Here is a 22,386-nt window from a genome sequence, read left to right on the forward strand (position 1 = left end):
AGGCATTTTGTTTTTATAATAGACAGCGCCACCAAATGGTTCATTTATTCCACTCCGGAGGCACAGCTGTCAGTGCTCGACTGACGACTTGATGCGTCCTGTACATGCACCAGTACAGCCATCTAGCCTCCTATATTTTAATGGAATTAGCGTTCTCTAGGAACTTCACACGCATTTTGCCATGCCTATATTTAACCTATTTCACACCAACTTGTTCCACTGGGTATGTGCCACTGAATATGTGCCTAAATAGACAACTTGGGCCATTGGGTATGTGGAGCTGGGCATGTAACAGCATGTAATGTACGTGAACATTCTTGGCCAGTCCTCCAGAATGGGTATGTGGATACTATGTCCCACTGGGTAGAGGACCGGATAGACAAGCAGATCAAGGGGCAAGAAGTGATGAAGTCGGCAACAGAAAATTGAAGTCAGCCACAGAGAAGTGAAGAAGTTGAAATCAAAAGCAGCCGACTATGGAGAAAGAACTGAACAGAATGGGACCCGAGCGTGCATTGAGCGAGCGGCGTTGAGCTACAGAGAAGTGAAGATGTCGGTAACAGAAAATTGAAAAAGTCGGCTACACAGGAGTGAAGAATTTGCCAATACGGTTTTCGCTACACGGCTTCAATGCCAATCGCATCAGCATCGACATTCATCGTAAGATGGGTTCTACTGGAATTTTTTTCAATGCCAGCCCAGTGATGCGAAAACTGGAGGTCACTGAGAGGGCGCCTCTTTCCCAGTAGTTGGTCGTAGTTTGTGGGGCATGGTTATATGATGCAGAGGAGTGGGCATGAAGCGCCAACAACGCTTGGCAAAAGTTACCCATGTCCTGGCAACAGGAGTAGAATGAATAGAAATATGCTCGGAATATTATGCCGCCGCAGTTACCAATGGTTCCCACGTATTGCAGAGCAACTGGTTGAACATTGTAAAACATCGACACACTCAGACTCATATTGACCCGTGAGTCCGAGTGAACCCGACTGAGTATAATTCTGGTGAGTATGAGTACCAGTGAGCCCTAAGCAAAAAATAGATTTTATGAGCGAGTCTGAGTGATTTCAGTTTATTTTCTCGACCTAATGGTACAGGGCACAAAATTAGTGTCTGGAGTTGATGGCATAAAAAGTTGCGGATGAAGTTGGTATTGTTTTCTTATTCTAAAGTGATGATGGCTTTCTGATGAAAAGTGTGGACACAGAAACAAGACTTAAGAACCAAAAATAAAAAGAAATCGCATTAGAAATTTCTAGTATTTGGCAGCATTGGGCACGAGGAATTTCAAACTTGGGGAACAATAGGAACTGGCTGATCACAATGTTTTTGATGTGACAACTGTTTCGCAGCGTATTGTGCCAAGGACTATGTACACAACATTTTTTCCCTGCACTGCGACATAGCATGTGGCGACACACCCTTTACAGGCTTTCGTAAGACTGTGGGCCAAAGTTAGGCACAAACTTTGCTGCAATTCCTGGAATTTTTATGCAGGAGATTGTTATTTAATTCAGTTATTCTCTTAGATCAAAATAATCTTACGATGTACATCACACAGGGCAAACCAATAAAATAAGATGTCCTAGTACACACACTGTACAGTAGGAAAGAGCATTTTGTTATTCAATTAGTGCACGACAGAATTTCGGCTACAGGACAGGGATGATGGTTCCAGTTGTTCTAAGCTTACGAAATAGACGTGTCGAAAAAAATATTACTCTGCATGGTGCTATGCCTTGCTCAAAATGACGCATAAGGGGAAAGGCTAACATGGGTTTGGGTGCGAGCTAGTTGGTACGGGTCATTCAGTTTAAACAGCGCCAAAAAACACATGCACAAGGAAGAGCACAGGACCAGAGCTGACTGCCAACAACATCTTTATTAAAGCCCGCGCAAACACATACTATTTGCAACGGGCTGCAAGAGAGAAAGGAAGAAAGGGAAGGCGAGTGATCCTCAATCAACTCCTGCTGCGCATGCGTCACAAACGTAAAACTCTACAAATGTAAAATACAGAATATGGACACAATCGAAACTGATTAACTTCTAAGAAACTTAAGTTCCTTATTACAAGGAGCTATAGAAGGGGTGCTTATGCAAGTAGCTCCTAACTCACTAGTAATTGAAAAGGCCTCAAAGATTTCCCTGGCCATCTGATCGCTGTACCTTCTCAGCACACGTGCGTCTTCTAGGTGGGGTGAGCAGCCACGCTTTGCACAATGAACAGCTAGATTACTACCAGTCTTAATCTTGACACAGTGCACATGCTCACGTAAATGTTCGTTAAGGCAGCGCCCCGTTTTCCCCCTGTAAGTGCAGCTGCAAGAGGTGGGAATGGCATAAACTACATTAGTAGTGCAATCTACGGGCTTGGCAGTATGTCGCTTACTACACAGTCTGGCAAACGCCTGGACTGTGCAGTAAGTGACATAGCCGGCAAATGCCTGGATAGCAAAATAGCAAAACAGCATAAGCTGTCAACGTCCCATAGTCAAGGTCGCACTTCACAACATCATGACGGCAAACGCGAAATGCTCCCGCGGCCTCAACTGCCACAAAATTTTTAGACTAAAGTACAACAATGAGCAAGAGCCTGTAAACAAACTTCCTGTGCAGCTGTAGTTGTAAGAAATGTTGAACTTGCATTTTTGCAACATCTGCATAACGGCACTTCGAAAATAAACAGAGATGAACCTTTTCCCTTTTCTTAGTTTTAACCAGCTTTTCTTATATTTGCCAACAGCTGGCTCTCATGTGAAGGTTTTATGCAAATCCCACAACTATTCGAACTATATCCTTCAAAATTATTCGGTGGTAATTGCTATTTGCGTCGACTTTGCTTCGTACCAAAAAATTGATATCCGCACAAGTCTAGCGAGCTCACATCAGACTTAGATTCACCAAGACCAGACTGATCTGGGCTCACTCAGATTTACCAAAGCAAACGCAGCTGGGTTCACTCGGGCTCATACTCACCAGAATCAGACTTGGCAGGGTCATTAACTTTCACATTGCCACAGACCCAGACACACCAATGTTACAAGATGAGCTCTACACGTGCAGCTGCTGCAGTTTGGCAGCAAGGAAATAGTTTCTTTTGGCAAGGCAGCAGTGGCAACTATGTTGCTGCAGAAAGGATGACAATCTGCCCAGCCTGCTTAAGCATTAAGCAAGCAAAGTGAAAACACACAGAAATGTTGCGAGGTTCACTTGATGATGCTGGAGCACTCAGACAACAAAAAACGAAATGCCATGCAGCGTTTTTCCGGAACCAGAACATTAGATACAATGTGCCAATTAAACAAAATCGCGTCCCATCGTTTCATGCCGCTCTATCATTTTTCACAGTGAACAATTTGAAATTTTCTTGAGTGTGAATCGAATGGGCAAGAACTGCTACAAATGCGATACCGAATGACATTAGCCAGTGACTGCCACTGCATGAAAATTTTGAAAGAAAATAACTGCCATTTCCATTCTTTTGTTCCAAAGAATAAAGCAAACCCAGCACTCGCAGACATAGGCTCAATTTGTCCCTTTGGAACCGAGTAAAGACAAACACGTGCAAAAGCTTATCTTGGGCTTTGTTTTATTTTAACATAACACCTGTCTTCAGTGCAACATATACTTTTCTAATACTTACAATGAGCCATTAACAGAATTTCAGTGCACAATAAAATTTGCTAAACCATAAAAATCAAAGAAAGAAACTTTCCTTCTTTGAAGGTAACGTGGGAACTAAGGACCCTCCAAATGCCGCAGTCATCACCATCACAGACAGTAGCAACCATAGCTGGTGGTAGCAATTGCAAAAAGATGGCGTGTGACTTAGGAAGCAGCCTGTGGGCCAGTACCATGAAAAACTGGCCTGTGGCACAGCGTTGTGGAGTGGTTTGATCACAACAGTTTTCAGCTGCAGTGCTCTTGCATATCACATTGCATTGTAGTTGCAGCATGCAAGTGGCGAGATAACAACTCCGAGAAATGGCCACCCGGTCGATAGCGCTCATCCATATTCAGTCAGCAAGATAACAAGTGTGACAGCTACATGCCCCAACCAGAACAATCAATTCACTACATCAGGACAAGCAGTAGTGCTGTCAGTCTGTAGTCAGCAATAGAACAACACCCTTGACAGGCATGGCACCACAACATTTACCTTTCTGCATCAACAGTAGCCTCACCAGATATATCTTCTTTGGTATGCACTTCCTACACTTTACATTAAGCTTTTATGAGTGTTAGGAAGGAAATTACAAATCACAACCAGTGGTCTGAGTTATTAATCAACTGTAGCAATACACAAAGACATTTTGTACATGTCTTATTTACAACTTTAAAATCTGTAGCATTAAATACCTAGGCACCACAGTAAAGCACATGATTGAGTGAAATACACATGTAGCTAAAGCCACACAAATATAGTCCTCAAAAGGTAGCTGGCATCTCTAGGTACATGTAGCTTATTAGCTTCCCCTAACATGTCAAAAAAAAAGAAGGAAAGAAAAATACAACAAATAATAATATTTCATACTACGTCACATATCTCAACAAGAGGACATGCCAATTGCAATAATTTGCAGCAAATAAACACTCGTAGAAGCTATACAGTGCTAACAACTAACATTGTTTACACACCGATTTTGCCACTTACAGAAGGACAGACAATCAGAAAGATAGCATTAGTGCATTTATGATAAATACAATATTTTTTGAACTACAACCACAACTTGGCTATAAAACATCAGCACCAGCTTTCTACCTGCACAACACCCTGCACCCCTTTTAAAGTAAGATATGGTAAGTGAAAGAACTAGTCTAGTCATTATATTAATGCATACGAGAAAGAAGCTTGATGGTTCTTGTCCTGACTGAAGCACAAAGACGTACTCAGAAACCAATGCTAGAAGCCTTGCGATGCTAGGAGTTACTGTGGTACTCGTAAGTTCATTTTGCCACCACTTCCTCTCACCAAGGCACAACAGCTTTACAGCTTTAGTAGTTCTCCAGAACATAAACGCATTCCAGTTTGAACAGCAGCAGTTTTTGCAATCTCCAAAGAAAGCAAAATAAAGAAGAAGCAACTCTAAATACTTCTGTACACATGATGCTAGACTAGTTGGTTCATGATTTGAGATTTAAGAATAGTGCAAAAAGAGACATGGATGAGAAGGAGAGGACAGGTGCTAACTTCCAACTGAATTAATTTCAGGAAAAATACACCAAAGGAAAATACCTTCCAAACAGGTTTCCTGACATAAATCAATTGAATTGTACTATCCTTGTCCAAGCGTTCTTTCAGTTTAAGTTTTCTGAAGTAAATTTAGTTGGAAGTTAGCACTTGTCACGTCCTTTTTGCCCTTGTCCTTTTTTGCGCTGTTATTAAGCTTAAATACTTCTATATAAACTGCAAGCTGCGTGCAACCAGTAGCTGGAAAATACAATAGACTCTATTTAAGATGAACTCAGTTAAAATGATTTCTCTGATGAGCTGAACATCTAGGAGCTTTCGTTTAGTTCCCATAGATTCAGTGTCGCTGAAATTTTGATAATAAAAGTAAATTTGGAATATCCTGTAGCAGTGTCATCTCTTATGGCATTGCCCTGAAGGTGACAAACTAGACCACCACACAGATGGAAAACAGAATGCTCAGTGAACTTAGTACTGTTATCCTGGCACAATCAACACACTGGCAGCCAGGATGAGGGTGGCTTAATAAACCTGAATGGTGTTATGAATTTGGCCCTCAGTTCTTTAGCAGTGGCATAGGTAAAGGCCTAGTTTCATACTCCAAAATCCTCTGGAAACAAGTCTCCGAATGGTCCACTTTCCCTCCATGTTCATATTAAAGTCAGTCTATTGCACACGTAATGATAAAATGTTCTATACCAGTTTAATGACAAGGGAGTGCAAGACATGGTATGACACACATGAAACTGCCACTACACAACTGTCAGAATACCTGCTTATCCGATATGCTAAGTCTGCCAGGATATTCATATTCAGCATGAAATTTTATTCCATATTCAATATGCAATGAGTCACCAAGCAACCGTTCATTCATCAAACACTTCATTCTTAAAAGGATAATTCAGTGTACTTTGCAGGACACAGGCTTAAACTAGGCTGCATGATATGCAAAACAACATTAGGCACAATATGGTTTAGGCTAAGGGGCTTATGCCAGCATCACATAAGGCTTTGTATAAAGTATGACATCACCATTAAATTTTAACAGTCCCTATACATCAGTCTTATGCTTAAGAACCGGTCAATTGATACTTATGTAGGGCAGCATCAGCAATGATGTACAAAAAAAAGGGAATAAAGTAGAAATCGAAGCCAATATATATAGCGCCTTATATAAATAGAACTACTATGTAGCACATATACTATACCGACATTAAAAGCATCAAACTAAATATTTTTGCAAGTATTAACAAACCAAAACTACAGGTCGTACAGGTCAGCATGGTTAGGAGGTAAAGCAAACTTAATGTTGCCTGTGCTTTGTGAGAACAACCAAGTCTATAAAAATGTGAATGGTTTCAGAATGAAGCTACCATTTGAAAGGTCACCTGTAGGAACAGGCCTGGAGTGCAAGTACATTCTTGAGCTGACCAGCAAATGGTGAAACCCCACAACTTAGCCTCAGCCCACAAACTTAGTCAAGCCTCACAAAGAGTGTGAAAGTGGGAGGCATCAACTCTTTTAAGGTCACCTTTTCAGTAAGGAAAGGCATTTCAGTTTGGCCAAAGAGCTGGATGAGCATAAGGTAATACAGCTTGCTTATGGAAACTCTGTTGTGAGGTCTCTGCGTGAAGCACTCAATGAGAATTTAGCTATTTCAGCCACCCCACCCCCCTTTATTTTTTTTTTTTCTTACAGCAATTTCATCAATTTTTGAGATCAAGCTGCCCACTCTCGAAACTTACCTAAAAAAAAAAAAATGTGGGATGGAAGTACAGTACTTCATAAAAGACCGCCTATGAAAGACAACATAGAAGTCACAAAAGATCCATAAATTACTGCATAAATCATTTGAATAAAGTGACTGCAGCTTACTGCCACATGAACCGTGTACATGTTATAGTCAGTTTGCCACAGCTTTTGCTTCCAAGCAGCCTGCATTTGACAACATCTGGCACAAATTAATAAATACACCATAAAAAGTTACAGTACGCTCTTTGTCAAAAGATAACAAAAACATTTTGGTGCTCACATCACACAGTTTTTGGCACCAGTGATGCTAAGAGAAATGAGACTTGCATATCTGATGTCACAACTTTGTATCAAGCAAAGTGCAGACAAACACACTTAAGTGGCAAAGAGCTCACCACAGTAAAAGCCACTGTCACAAACACGTGCACACCGTCCCTAATCAGACACCGTCAGCTGATATGAATGCTGTGCTTGGGAATCTTTGAGGATGCTGGTCGATATTTATACCAGCCCACCTGCATTAGAATGGCAACATCCAGGGACACCTGAAGGGTGCCGCACACCCAGAACTGGAAAGGTGCTGACCGCATTATGAAGTAAGCTGTCTTAAAAACATCACCCATTGTCCACATGAGCACCATCTGGTTGCTGAAATGGACAAAATAGGTATGAAGCATCAAAGATCAGGCATCATAGTTTAAAAGGCAAGGTACTTTTAAGAATAAGTGCTCAGCAAACTGAAAAATTAGGATTGTATCTACATAGTTCGGGCCTTATTTCATTCATGAAGAAAAAGTTCATTTATCATTTAAGCACTCTTTCTCCTCTACAACAATTAGTCTTCATTTTAAAAGTTGGATGCTGTTTAGTAGTAATTATGCTCTTACTTTACCATTCCCGCTAGTTATGCAGGCTTATGTTACATGACTTCGTGTCACCATAAAGGATTACAATCAAATTTCTAAGAGTATTTCACATTACTAGAACTACTTTACAATATGTGACAAGAGTAGAATGCAAAGGTTTCGAAACAAACATTTAACTTTAGTCGTAAATGAATTCCATAGTAGTAGTACTGACGACGACAGTACGTACTGAGAACATCCTCACTTTCCCGAGAAGGCAAGCTGGAACAAAATTTCTACCTGAATCGCAGCGTAACATCAGATACAAGTTATACCAACCAGCTCCTCAACGCAAACTCAAAGCGCACTCTCCCAAGCTTGCATGCTCAAATAATAACTTAAATGCTTGTTTCTCATAAAAATACTAGACAGGAACTGCTTGCTTTACAATTTTTACTGATAAAACTAAAAACCTTTTTCAGCTTAAAGAGACAAGAGACACAAGTAAACTTCAAATTTGAACACATGTTGCAGACCATGCTGTATGGGTCTCTAATGCACACCTCTGCCAGGGTCTAGAGATCTAATTTGTTTATAAAATGCAGAAAGGGAGTAAATGGCTGGTGACATCGGCACTGGCATGAACAGCTGTGAGCCACGTGTCAATAACACACATGGTTCCACTAACACCATCATAGTTTTGTTGCCCCACAACACAATTGTGTCTTATTACACTGTTATTTAATACTGATGCCATATGTGCACCAAATAAAATTGAATTCTAGGGTTTTACTTGCCATCACATGCAATCGGAAAAAAGAAAGAATAAGGTTGCAGCACAAAACATGTCAAAAATAACATGCTAATGCAAGGCTTCATGCAAAAAGCAACCTGAGCTCCTATCAGTAGTGTCCTGTGGTGTACAAACTACCCTGATGACACCTAAACATCACTCCAAGTAAGAGCCAGGAAGTGAATTCGAAAGCACACGATAAGCTCTGACCTTGTGGGACATGCATGGAAGCAGGCATTCGTACACACTAGAATGAACTAGTCTTAGAGCAGAGTTTATAGCCATGATTCAAGTGCTTTGTGTGCAAGCATTTCATCATCCAAATCAATTTTGAATGGCATTAGCTAGCTAACTCAACATAATAAAGTCGAACCAAGCCAACAGCTCTGAGCAGTTCCAGTATCACTTACTCTAATAAATATTACCATTCAAGATTAGCTTGTATTATACTGCATCACTTGGGAGCTTAAGTACAATGGGCTCTTTTCAACCCACATTCAAAAAGCATTCACTTAAGTAAGCACAAAACCAATTAAGTGTGGTATAAATTCTGGATTAAATTTTTCTTAAGCAAATAAATAAAGCATGGATCAAATTTACTGTTCCTTGTGTATATGCCCCTTACTAAAATGCGTACTTTTATTTTTGCCATGTATAAGAGTCTGTACTCTGCATGCCATTTCTGCTTTTGCCATGACACTGGACCATGATGTTTTCGGTTCTACATAAATAAAAACTAAAACTAACACACACCACTAACATATCTGCCAACTTTAAAATTCGTAGAAATACTGCAGACATGACACTGAAGACTGGGAAGAACAGCACACATATTTTTTAAAGTTAGCCCAGGGCACAGGCCTTTTGTGGGATACACATGCACTTTATTAACAATTATTTGTCTGTAGGCACAGCGCACATGCAGCAACAAACTTGGAAGAGCACAGACTGACAAGTGCCAAGCTGTTTTTAGATCACAGTGACTTCTTCAGGCACTTTGCAGTTGTCGATTTCAGCTGCATCGGGAACTTGTCTGTATAAACGTGCTTGAAGCAAGTAGCTCAACACACAATAAGGTAATATGAATGTGTCCCTTCTTTTGAACCTTAATAAAATATGTTTAATAAATGCCATCATCATCAACCTATTTTAAGTCCGCTGCAGGACAAAGGCCTCTCCCTCCGCTCTCCAATTACCCCTGTGCTGCGCCAACCGATTCCAACTTGTGCCTGCGACTTTCTTAATTTCATCACCCCACCTAGCCTTTGCCATCCTCAACTGCATTTCCCTTCTTTTGACACCTATTCTGTAACACTAACAGTCCAACGGTTATCTAACCTACGCATTACGACCTGCCCAGCTCCATTTATTTCTCTTAAAGTCGATTAGAATATCAGCTATGCCCGTTTGCTCTCCGATGCACTCTGCTCTCTTCCAGTCTCTTAACATTATGCCTACCATTCTTCATTCCATCGCTCTTCGTGCGGTCCTTAACTTGTTTTCGAGCTTCTTTGTCAGTCTCCAAGTTTCCACCCCATATGTTAGCACTGGTAGAATGCACTGATTGTACACCTTCCTTTTTAATGACAATGGTAAGCTTCCAGTCAAAATCTGGCAATGTCTGCCATATGCATTCCAATCCGTTTTTATTCTTCTGTAAATTTCCTTCCCCTGATCAGGATCCCCTGTGAGTAATTGACTTGGGTAAACATACTCCTTCACAGACTCTAGAGGCTGACTGGCGATCCTGAACTCTTGTTCCCTTGCCCAGCTACTGATCATTATCTTTGTTTTTTGCATACTGACGCGTATATTCTATGCAGACGACAACGATGGGAGCACTAACGGACTCCGTCTAGTGGGTCAGAGAGATTGGGCGATGACGAAGAAGACGTGTCTCTGCTCTGTTGGTTATTGAACAGATTGTCCTATTGTTCTTGAAGAACATCTCCCTGTGTTCTGTCCGCATTGTACCGCGACACTGGTGGAGGTGCTGGGTACTGACCGCGTCTGATGCGTCCTTCTGGGAGTCGTTCATCTAGCCCGGACGCACTATCACCAGTTACGACACCCGTGCACCGCTTTAGTCGTCGACTGCTAGGCCTTGCTCCGGAGCTCTCCGCTCTTCAACCACCTCTCTCCAGGAGCTGCACACATCTCGCAATGGCCGAAACCAGTTCACCACAAGCACCCCAAAGCAGCCGGTTTCCCAGTCCACAACAGGTAACCGTTCTGCATCCGCTGGTTCCCGATCGCTATCGCGGTGCAGTCTTTGAAGACATTGAAGACTGGCTTGACAAGTGTGAACGCGTCGCACAGATTAATCAGTGGAGTGAGCAGCAAAAGCTTTCCAACGTCTATTTCGCCCTTGACAACAGTGGTCGTACTTGGTTCGAGAACCGCGAAGGTAGCCTCACGAGCTGGCATGACTTTCAGCAGAAGATCACGGATACTTTTGCGAGTGCCGACCGACGCGACCGCGCCTAGCAAATGATGGAGCTATGGGTGCAACAACCTAATGAGTCAGTCACAATGTTCGCCGAGGACATGGCCCGCATCTTTTGTAGAGCCAACCCGAACATGACCAAAGATAGGAAGTTGCGCTACCTCATGTGAGGTGTAAAAGCAGTTGTTCGCGGGGCTTGTGCGCAATCCGCCAGTCACTCTCGCTGATTTTATCAAAGAGGCTATGGCTATTGAGCGGGCCCTTCATCAAAGATGCAGGCAATACGATCGACTGTCCACCAGCACTATAATCAATGCCGCCGCAGTGACTACCGAGTATCAGAACTCCTTGCGTGAGTTGGTCAGAGAGCTCATCAGAGAGGAATATCAAAAGATTCTGACACCGACACTAGATAGACCCGTAGCCTCAATCACCGAAGTGGCGCGTGACGAAATCCAGCAGGCATTCCCGGTAACCGATCTTCAAGACCACCAGCGAACCCTGAGTTACGCCGCTGCTGTCCGATGTCCACAACCAGTTGCAACCACATCGCCGTATCACCAGCCTCCGACATCCGCTCCTTGGTCACCACCGCCAGAGGAGGCTTCAAAGCACGCAGCCGTTATGCCGTTTCAGACATACCGCCAGTCGTTGTTTGCCGTGTCTTGGTCACTACTGCAAAACGACACTACAGGACGGCCGCAATTTCGGAAAACCGACGTATGGCGCACTGTCGATAGGCGCCCACTTTGTTTTCACTGCGGAGGCGCCGGCCATATTTCGCGTCATTGCTGGCATCGTGACACATCATTTCAACCTCTTCGTCCGTGGTCCTATGGTCAACGTGCAAATGACGACACCATGCTACGCCGCGACGACACTGCTTTTTGGGACCTCCGATAGCACACCCGAGTGATGAATCCGTGCCGAATTATCGGTCCGATTTCGGCCGTCGGTCGCGCTCTCCAACCCCTCTACGTCAGATGGCTTCATCTACTGGACATACTTTTGCGGACCTCCAAGGACGAAGGTCGCCCATCTCCTGTCGGCGAAACTGAAGGCGGCTACCTCTAGGGGCAAGGTTGCAGGCCCACCATAAGACACTAAAAAGCCCCCAACATTCTCACTGCAGAACGACGTGAAGCAGACAAACACTGAATTGTGAGCGCCGACATTGATGTTTTCGTGGATGGGCAGCCAGTGACAGCGTTAGTCGACACTGGTGCCGACTTCTCTATAATGAGTCAGGAACTTGTCCTCCGCCTGGAGAAAGTAAAGACGCCATAGATAGGACCTCACATAAGGACGGCAGGTGACCAATTACTGATGCCTACTGGAAGATGTACCGCTAGAGTTAACATCGGGGATTCTTCTTTCGTGGCCGCTTTCATCGTCCTTTCTGTATGCTGCAAAGATTTTGTTATTGGAATGGACTTCCTAAAAGAATATGTCGCCGTAATTAACATCCCGGACCGCATGGTGACATTTTATGAGAGCTCCCGTTTTGTCCATTGTCTACCGCCACAACACAACTCCTTTCGTCTAACAGAAGACGACATCGTCATCCCCACTCGATCATGTGCTCTTGTTTCAGTAGCATGTGACATACCGTTTCGTTGCGAAGGAGTTGCCGACCAAATGACCATGTTGTTGTTTGCTCACGGTATCTCGGTCGCACGAGGAATCGTGAATGTCACCGACGGGTGCACGAACCTGTTGCTAACAAATTTTAGCACAGAGCGACGGCACCTTCCCAAGGGCACGGCTGTGGCTTATTTTGACTGCGTTGCAGATATTCGTCGCTGCTGTTCACTACTCGAAGAAGCGCCTACGCTAGACCCAGCTCCTGTACTTGACGTTAGCACTGCTTTGTCGCAGTACGAACGAGAGCGGCTTCTTACGCTATTGGCCAAGTTCAACGACTGCTTTGCGTCGACGTCCAGCGTCGGTTGGATGCCTCTAACAAAGCACCGAATAATTACAGAGGATACGGCAAGAGCAATTCACCAAAATCCATATTGTGTGGCTCCCAGAGAACGTGAAGCCATACAACAACAAGTGACAAAAATGCTTGAAGACGACATGATCCAACCATCAACGAGTCCCTGGGCATCTCCTGTAGTTCTGGTCAAGAAAAAGACAGCAGCTTGCGTTTCTGTGTGGACTACCGAAAGCTAAATTAGGTGACCAAGAAAGATGTGTACCCATTTGCCCGTATAGATGATTCACTCGACAGGCTTCGACAGGCACGTTACTTTTCTTCAATGGACTTAAAAAGCGGATATTTGCAAGTCGAAGTAGACCCAAGAGACCGTGAAAAAACTGCTTTCGTGACGCCAGATGGCCTATACGAATTTGAAGTCTTGCCTTTCGGCTTGTGTTCTGCCCCTGCTACGTTTCAATGCCTCATGGATACTGTGCTTTCAGGTCTGAAGTGGAAAACCTGCTTAGTGTATCTCGACGACGTCATCGTGTTCTCTGCAACATTTGAAGAACACCTTGAACGGCTTGAAGCGGTTCTACAGTCCATACGGTCCGCCGGCCTCACCCTGAAGCCGGAGAAGTGCCACTCTGGCTTCGCGGAACTGCAGTTTCTTGGTCACGTCGTCAGCCACGCAGGTGTCCGCCCAGATCCTGAAAAAATTGCCGCCGTCGCACAGTTTCCCGTACCATTCGATAAAAAGTCTGTCAGGCACTTCCTCGGCCTCTGTGCCTATTACCGGCGGTTTATTGCAGACTTTGCTCGCATTACGTCACCATTAACTAGCCTGACGAGAGATGACGTTGCTTTTGTATGGGGCGACGAAGAGCAAAGTGCATTCAACGACTTGCGGTAACATCTTCAGACACCTGCAGTGCTTGCTCACTTTGATGAGACCACTCTTACATTGCTCCACACTGATGCCAGCAATGTTGGCTTGGGAGCTGTTCTTGTGCAGTGGCAAGAGGACACAGAAAGAGTGCTTGCCTATGCAAGTAGAACACTCTCACATACAGAGGCTAATTACTCCACGACTGAGAAAGAATGCCTCGCTGTGGTATGGGCAGTTATGAAATTTCGTCCATATTTGTATGGCCGCCACTTCACAGTTATCAGCGACCACCATTCACTATGTTGGTTGACAAACCTTAAAGATCCTTCTGGACGACTGGCGCATTGGAGCCTAAGGCTGCAAGAGTTTTACATGACTGTCACGTACAAGTCGGGGAAACGACATACGGATGCTGGCTGCCTGTCTCGATCGCTGATAGAGTCGCCTGCTCCGCCCGAAGAAGAAGACTCGGCATTTCTTTGTGTTATGGACTCATCCGCCATCACGCAACAACAACGGGACGACCCCGAGTTGCTTGAACTAATCAATTACTTGGAGGGAAGATCTGCGAAACCACCTAGAGTTTTCGCAAGAGGACTGTTGCCGTTTTGTTTACGGGCCAAGGTCCTTTACAAAAAAAACTTTTCTTCGACCGGGTCCCCCTATCTGCTCGTCATTCCTGCAGCTCTTCGTACGGAAGTACTTCAAGCCTGCCACAACGAGGTGACTTCTGGTCACTTAGGCTACACGCGAACATTAGCCAGAGTGCAGCAAAGATACTACTGGCCGAGACTTACTGCCGCCGTGAAACATCACGTTTGCACTTGTCTCGACTGCCAGAGGCGCAAGTCTCCTCCAACGAAACCAGCCGACCTCCTACAACCCGTCCAGGTTCCTCATAGACCATTTGATCAAATCGGAATGAATATTTTGGGCCCACTTCCTACTTCTACTGCCGGGAATCGCTTTGTTATCATCGCAACCGGCTATCTCACACGTTACGCTGAAACAAAGGCAATCCAGAGCAGCACAGCAGCCGAGGTAGCGCGCTTTTTCATTGAGCATGTGGTCTTGCGACACGGCGCACCGACCGTTGTAATAACAGACCGAGGAACCACATTTACGGCTGCACTTTTAGATCACGTCGTGCTACTAAATGGAACGGCCCATCGGAAGTCAACCGCCTACCATCCACAAACCAATGGATTAACAGAGCGCCTAAACAAAACCATTGGAGACATGCTATCAATGTATGTGGATGTTGAACATAAAAATTGGGATGGCATCCTATCTTATATCACCTTTGCCTATAACACAGCGAAACAAGAGACGACACGCATGACTCCATTCACCCTTGTTCACGGACGGGATGTACGGACGATGCTGGATGCGATGCTTGCACACGACTTTGACGACACTGATACAGACGCCGATGTGTTTACGCAACGCACAGAAAAAGCTTGGCACCTCGCGCGCTTGCGGATCTGCCAGCAGCAAGACTACAAAGCAGGCCGTTACAATCTTCCCATAGAATAGTTACCTATGAAGTCTGCTACAGAGTGTGGGTTTGGACACCCATACGGAAACGAGGCCTCTCCAAAAAACTGTTAAGGCGTTACTTCGGACCGTATCGAGTATTGCGGTGACTCGGTGATGTCACCTACGAGGTTGTTCCTGATAATCCCAACTGTACGCGGCACCGCACACATAGTCCTGAACTGGTGCACGTTTCCGCATGAAGCCGTATGTGAGCGAATAATTATGCCAGTGGCCCTTACTTTCGCAAGCGAGATTTCTTGTCTAGCATCAGGGCGATGCTCTCGTAGGGAGGGACAAATGACGTGTGTATTCTATGCAGACGACGACAACGATGGGAGTCTGTATCATGTCTCTGCTCTGTTGGTTTTTGAACAGACTGTCCTGTTGTTCTTGAAGAATGTCTCCCTGTGTTCTGTCCGCGTTGTACCGCAACAATATTAATCTTCAACCCCATTCTTACACTCTCCCTGTTAAGGTCCTCAATCATTTGTTGTAACTCGTCTCCAGCGTTGCTGAGCAAGACAATGTCATCTCCAAACCGAAGGTTGCTGAGATATTCGCCGTTCATCCCTACCCCTAAGCCGTTCCAATTTAATAGCTTGAACACTTCTTCCAAGCACGCAGTGATTAACATTGAAGAGATTGCATCTCCTTGTCTGACCCCTTTCTTTGAAGGTATCTTCCTACATTTCTTGTGGAGAATTAGGGTAGCTGTGGAACAGGGTGTCTATCAAGTTGACATTTCCAAATTTCCTGAGTTTTCCAGGTTTTCCCGGAGTTCCTTTGTAAAATTCCCTGAGTGACAGAGAACTCTGTTTCATCTCAAGACGAGCTGACACTATGTCGCCCAATGCAGTCACTCTCTATTAAGCATGTTAAAAATTTTAAAACAACATGACTTAATCCAGTTTGAATAGTAAAGAGTAGTTTTTATTTTATTCCAAAGGAAACCAAAGGGAGGGGTTAGTAAATGCACAGCGAATAAAATATCTGCAAAAAAAATCTAAAACCCATTGCAAATTGTGTCAAACATTCTCAAACGCATTTAACTGTGACTTCTGTAATTTACATGCTCCTAATTACCGATATACACAGCAGTATAACTTTCTATGTCACGTTTTTAAGGCAACACCGCGTTCACTAGAGGCGCTTTTGTCTCACTTTGAACCATCGAACTCAAGGCTGCGTGGCAGCATCTCCGTCTCACACTCTAGAGACCCTGGTTTGATTCCCACCCAGCCCATCTTGCAAGTTCTTTTTATTTATGAATTGCCTTCCGCCATTTTTCGCTCATGGCCAATGCCGCCGACGACACCAGCTTTTCTGCGACACGAGCTCCTTCACGCTATCGCATTAAAACTTGGAGGACCTGCCAGTACACTTATTAGGCATATCGGCGCTCGTACTGTGACAGGAGATGTCGGGTGCACGCGTGTCTAATTAGGGAATACACACTGTATCCTGCTACAATTGTCCCTTCCCACGCTTATCATGCTTCACCGCAAATACGTTCGCGAATGCTTCACAGCGTAACAATGCTGTATTGAGGCGAAGCTGACTTTCGGGAACCGGCATTATGCAACACGCGGTGTTTTCCGAGCTTCGAAGCCAATCGCGAGGTCGACAAAGGCGCTGTCGGTGCCATTGCTGACAGTGGCGAATTGTTGCAATGAAAAACACGGTACCGAACGGCGAGAAGCTTAATAGCGAACGTCGAAGCAGCTAGGCCTAGCGACTACGGTTGCCAGCGGTACAGTGACTAGAATACTTTAAGTGTGATTACCCCCAAGCGGCGCGTATGGGAATCGCTGAAGCCGCTTGGCGATGCTTCCGCTAGGTGGCGTGCTCGCCTGCTTAAATGTCATAGCAATTTGCAACGCGATTTGCAACGTCTGGCTAACATCTGTGGACAGGAAGGCAACAATTTAGGTTTGGAATTTAGTGTTAGAAAATCAGGCGTTATGGTATTCAATGAAAACAGTGGACAGTGGCAATACAGGGCCAGGAAATACCTCGGGTAAGAAAATATAGATACTTTGGTATATGGATAAACGAAGGCAATAGATATATCGAAACACAGGAAAAAACAATAACAGTGAAGGGGAAGAGAAATGCAGCCATAATCAAGTAGAGAGCGCTATGGGGATACAATAGGTACGAGGTGCTCCGAGGTATGTGGAAAGGTGTAATGGTTCCAGGACTTTTGGAAATGTGGTTGTTCGCTTTAAATCAGGGGTACAAGCAGGACTCGATGGGAACCAAAGGTCAGTGGGACGCCTCATATTGGGCGCTCACGAGAAGACTACAAATGAAGCTGTGCAGGGTGATATGGGCTGGACTAATATTTAAGTGAGGGAAGCTCGCAGTAAAATTGATTATGAAGAACAACTGAGGAATATGGAAGAAAGTAAATGGGCTGGGAGCATTGAGGTATCTGTACAGGAAAAACACTTATTCACAGTGGAGGAAAAGAACCAGGAAGCTTACCAAGAAGTATGCGGCCTGTAGGGTGGGCAACACAGCAACAAGGAATGTAAAGCGGAAAGTCAGAGAGGCTGAAATAATCTCATGGATAACGGCAATGGAAAAGAAACCTGCCATGAGTAACTACTTAAGAGGAAAAAACGAAATCGGGAAAGAAACAATTTATGATAACTCAAAGGGAAGCTCATTACTTTTCGAAGTGAGATCAGGATGCCTTAGAACACGCACCTATAAAGCAAGATATAAGAAGGATGAAGAAGCATGTGCTTGCTGTGGTAAAGTTAGGGAAACAATGAAGCATGTTTTATTAGAATGTGAAGACGTCTGCCCAGCGGTCGATTTCGGCACCACTGGCCTCCTTGAAACCCTTGGGTTCAGCGAGAGCAGTGGAAAAGTAAACATGTCCGCAATAGAGATTAGTAAGAGGCGATTGGAAGAGTGGTAGAAGAAAAGTAGGGAAACGACAAAAAACGGAGACCTACAAAAGCAAAGTTCATAATAGGCGATCAGAAAACTTGGTTGTGGAAGTTCATAGGGTGTTTTTTTTTTTTTTTTCTTTTTTAACCTAAGTAGGACATTAGTCAGTATAATAGCAAGAGCTTGGGGGCACAACCCACCGCCCCGTTCCAAAGGGGACGCTCATAACATCCATCCATCCACGTCAGGTCGCTGCATGAAAAGCATGCTTGTATCATCGACTGCATGTGTGGTGCGGGCTTTATGCGTTTTTAGTGCAAATGCTGCCTTGAAGATATACGATGAGCCGACGACAAAGTCATTGTTTTGTACCCGGCTGCAAAAGCAGGTACAAATCATGCAAGGAGAAGTTGTCGTTGTTTGGTGTGCCGAAAGAAGAGGACGTATTTCAACAATGGCAGCGCAATATTCCAAAAGCAGACAGGCCTCTTGAGCGCAATGCAGCTGTCTGCAAGCTGCACTTTGACTAGCAGTTCATGTCTTATCACTTCGAGCATTCCATTGACGGCAAAACTTTGCGCCTTGAGAGAACGAGGCCAGTCCTTCTGCCTGGCACTGTTCCGACTATTTTTCCGAATGTGCCTTCTTACCTGTCAAAACCCGTTCACAGGAACATAAATCCTAAGGAGAGGCAGTGCCCACCTATTCAAGAAAAGTGACAACGGATGAGCAAGGTGCTGCAGCCGCTGCCAGGTAAGGAGTCGGATGAACCTGCTACAGCTACTCCTGAGCCTCGACTTCTGTTCAATCGCAAGGACACTGCTCTTCCATCAGACAGCTGGGGAAAGCACGTGTTCAGTGGTGTGCCATTGAAGATCGCGTACAGTGTGTGCATAGCCGGACCTGACATGAGTGTCCTGCGCGCTGAGAAGCTTGTGTTGTTTACTGTAACAGACGACACGGTGACACATGATGTGTTTGTGCGCGGAGTGAAACTTGTCATAGACGAGCCTGGCAACCCACCTTCGATTCTCCAGGCCGTTGATAGTATGCATGTATGCTCAGGGGCAGGATTTCTTGAAGAGTTCCCATTCGCATGTTCCAGCTCTAAACTTGACAGTGTGGAATGGGAGCCTTTACAACAAGAAGTGCACAGGAACCTCACTTGAGCGGTGTGTAGCCTGCAAATATCTCCGGAGGATCCTGATCAATCAAAGATGCTTGAGAAAAAAAACTAAGTCAGAAACAACTGTTTCTAGAAAGGTCAAAGTGAAAACTCAAGCAGTGTGGTGCTTGAAGGCAAAAGTGAAAACGTTAGATGAGGTAATTTCGCAAATGAAAGAGGAAAATGAGAAGATTGAGAAAGCGGCACTTTTGAGAAAGATCGATAACCTTCCTCTGAAACAGAAAGCTGCCATCCTTCAATGTTTTGAAGCTGCAAGCCGTAAATCACCAAAAGGCATGCGCTACAGCTCTGAGTGGTTTCTTGAATGAGTCATTATGCGTATTAAGAGCCCAAGGCTGTATGAACATATACGCAGGGAAAAAATTCTCACACTTCCCAGCTGCACTTGTCTCGGGAAGTTTATAAGTTTATGAAGAAATATGAGAGCAGCTTCGGTTTTTACTCCGCGGTTCTCTCAGGAATTGCAAACAAAACCAAAATTGCAAAAATTGCAAAAAAAAAAACACCGCTTTACAAAAGTCTTCATGCACATCGGCACCACACAAAGTTGGCGCAGAAAGCAAGCACCAGAATTCAAAGGCAGGTCGGCAAACTCGGTCTATTTACTGCGTGGCGAGCAGACGACATCGCAGTGCGTGGACGTGTAAGCGGTCACCAGCGTCACTTGGACCTCTCTTTCCGATGCATCGCGGAAAGGCTTCAGAGCCAGCGGCGCGGTACACACACTCTTTCCTATTCTAGACACTTTACCAGCGGATTTGCGTGCAAGAGCGCCGGTTCGAGGCAGCGAGGTAATCAAGCGGTGGTGGCTTTGATTAATGCCGTTTCGGACCTGCGGTCACGGCAAAAAGTAAGGAAAATCCGTCGGCGAAGGGTTCTTGCATCCGTTATTTCAGACTTTCTTATACACTGACCCGATGGGGTACGTGGTGGTGCCGCGAAGCTGTCCGAATTATCGGGCACCCAGAAAGTCTGTCGTTGACACTGGCAACTCCTCCAGCCGACGACACGGAGTCAAAGACGATTCGTTATGATTCCTCTTTGTTACCTGAGACAGCATTACCGCGACTTTCGTTCACTTTCAATAAAATTACAGCTAATTTTCCCTGATGGAAGAACAAATTCCTTGAGAATTCCCAGTTTTCCCAGTTGGTAGACACCCTGTGGAATCTTTGTAGATATAAGTTCATAAATGTAACTTGTAACAAATATGCAAGTATTTTTTTCAGCTAAAATAAAGAAACTGCAATGTCAATGCCAATGCTTCCCTCCAAAAGCTGAGTGGCAGAAAATAAATATGGATGTAAAAAGTTCGAGTATGTTTTTTTGTTTCAAGCAATTCACATGCAACGCTGATAATGAATCACAGCAGTGCAGAAACCACCACCAGACAATAAATTTAGCCCTTTCAGGGTCGATTTTTTTTCGCCATATGCGACTGCCCAGGGTCGATTTTTTTTATTGCAGATTCCAATTCTTCTGAGGGACCTATTTCGAAAAAAATTTACCATAATTTTTCTAGGGTGACCTTAAAGTGAGAAAAAAATACTTTTGTTGGTATATATGTACTGTTTACTAATGAATAACAACAATAAAAAAAGGAAATAAGCTTACTATATTTAAAAATTTGATGCATTGTTATACACATAGTTCAAAGCTTTAAAAATGCGGAAACAAGAATATTTTGCAAGTGTCAAATGTTCCTGCTCTTACACTAGTATTTACATCCACAGCGTAATCGAACTGCGTAGGTGAGCGCACTCAAGAAAACTATCGCAAATAAAAGTATCGCAATAAATAAATAAATACATCTCCACTTCTTTCTCCCAGTTTTTCTGTGCAGAGCCCTAATTTGCTCCAAAGCAGACATGCCAGATAATTTTCTGTATGTAGATTTTCCCAATGAATAAAAATAAAGTGAAGTTTTTCAAGCAAGCTTTCCTCAATACCTAGGCTGCTCTGATGCCCAAGCTGACAAGCAAGCTGATGCTTTGAGACTGGCACTGTGTTTTGCGTAAATTACGTAGGCATTATTTTCAAGAGTGGAAGGAATGTTACTGATAATGTCCACATGTTCAGTACAGTTTAGGGTTGCGATTGTGATACAACAATTGTTTCACCATGTTGTCGCAAACCTACACTGTGAACTATGAAAGGTACTGTAATGGAGGGCTATGGATTAACTTTAACCCCTTGGAGTAAGTTAACATGCACATACACCAGAATACAGCTGCTGTGGTCAAGGCTCACACTCAGTAGCAAAATTTCATTGGCAATGAGCCACTGTGTAAGGTTAAATCTTGATTAAGACTGACCTTTTGTATATATATGTCTAAAGAAGTTAAGTGTAACGTTCTTAGTGTCACTGAATAAATTCCAACATGCATTCATTATGGAAAAAAAAAAAGTGAATTCGTGCACATACAGCACACTGCTCACTCGATTTAATGCAGTCAGACCTTCAGTTAAAGAACTTTTGTCTAATAAAACCTGTAACTATAAAAATAATTTTTCATTTGCAAGTTTTCTCTAACATTTACTGAACACCACACATTTTTTACGCCACAATTTTGCAAAGTAATGTGGCTGGGTGGTTTCTATCTTTTAGTGCAACCTTTGCATATGCCAGACACATATATTAAAGGGGCCCTGGACCACCTCTTGGGCTTGGTGAAAAAACCCAGTCTATATATAGCATACGCTGCTGTGAACATCTCAGCTAAATTTTGCAGTTGCGCCTGGAACATGGAGCTCCCAAGCGGAGTGTGAAGTTACCATTTTCTCGAACGCACTCATTTCAACAGAAATTTTCTCCACACTCTTTTCGGGGCTGCTGTATTTCATCATATATAGCACATTCTCATATGCAGCTGATATTGGCCAATAGCTAACATCAATCAAGAAGGGTGTTGAGATC

The 22,386-nt window shown here is 44.0% G+C and overlaps 1 protein-coding gene across 3 annotated transcripts in view; it reads right to left on the reverse strand.

Moving 5' to 3' along the window:
* Nucleotides 1–3,575: 3,575 nt before the first annotated feature.
* The window catches only part of LOC126545830 (solute carrier family 66 member 2), a 63,612-nt gene continuing 44,801 nt past the window's right edge, over nucleotides 3,576–22,386 (reverse strand). For all 3 annotated transcript variants that reach the window (XM_072287001.1, XM_072287005.1, XM_072286998.1), the window contains one exon: nucleotides 3,576–7,594. In XM_072287001.1, coding sequence (XP_072143102.1) covers nucleotides 7,396–7,594 — 199 coding nt within the window. In that variant the 3' untranslated portion in view covers nucleotides 3,576–7,395. The remainder of the gene's footprint in view (nucleotides 7,595–22,386) is intronic.

Source organism: Dermacentor andersoni, chromosome 1 (genome assembly GCF_023375885.2).
Source record: "Dermacentor andersoni chromosome 1, qqDerAnde1_hic_scaffold, whole genome shotgun sequence".
Lineage (NCBI taxonomy): Eukaryota > Metazoa > Arthropoda > Arachnida > Ixodida > Ixodidae > Dermacentor > Dermacentor andersoni.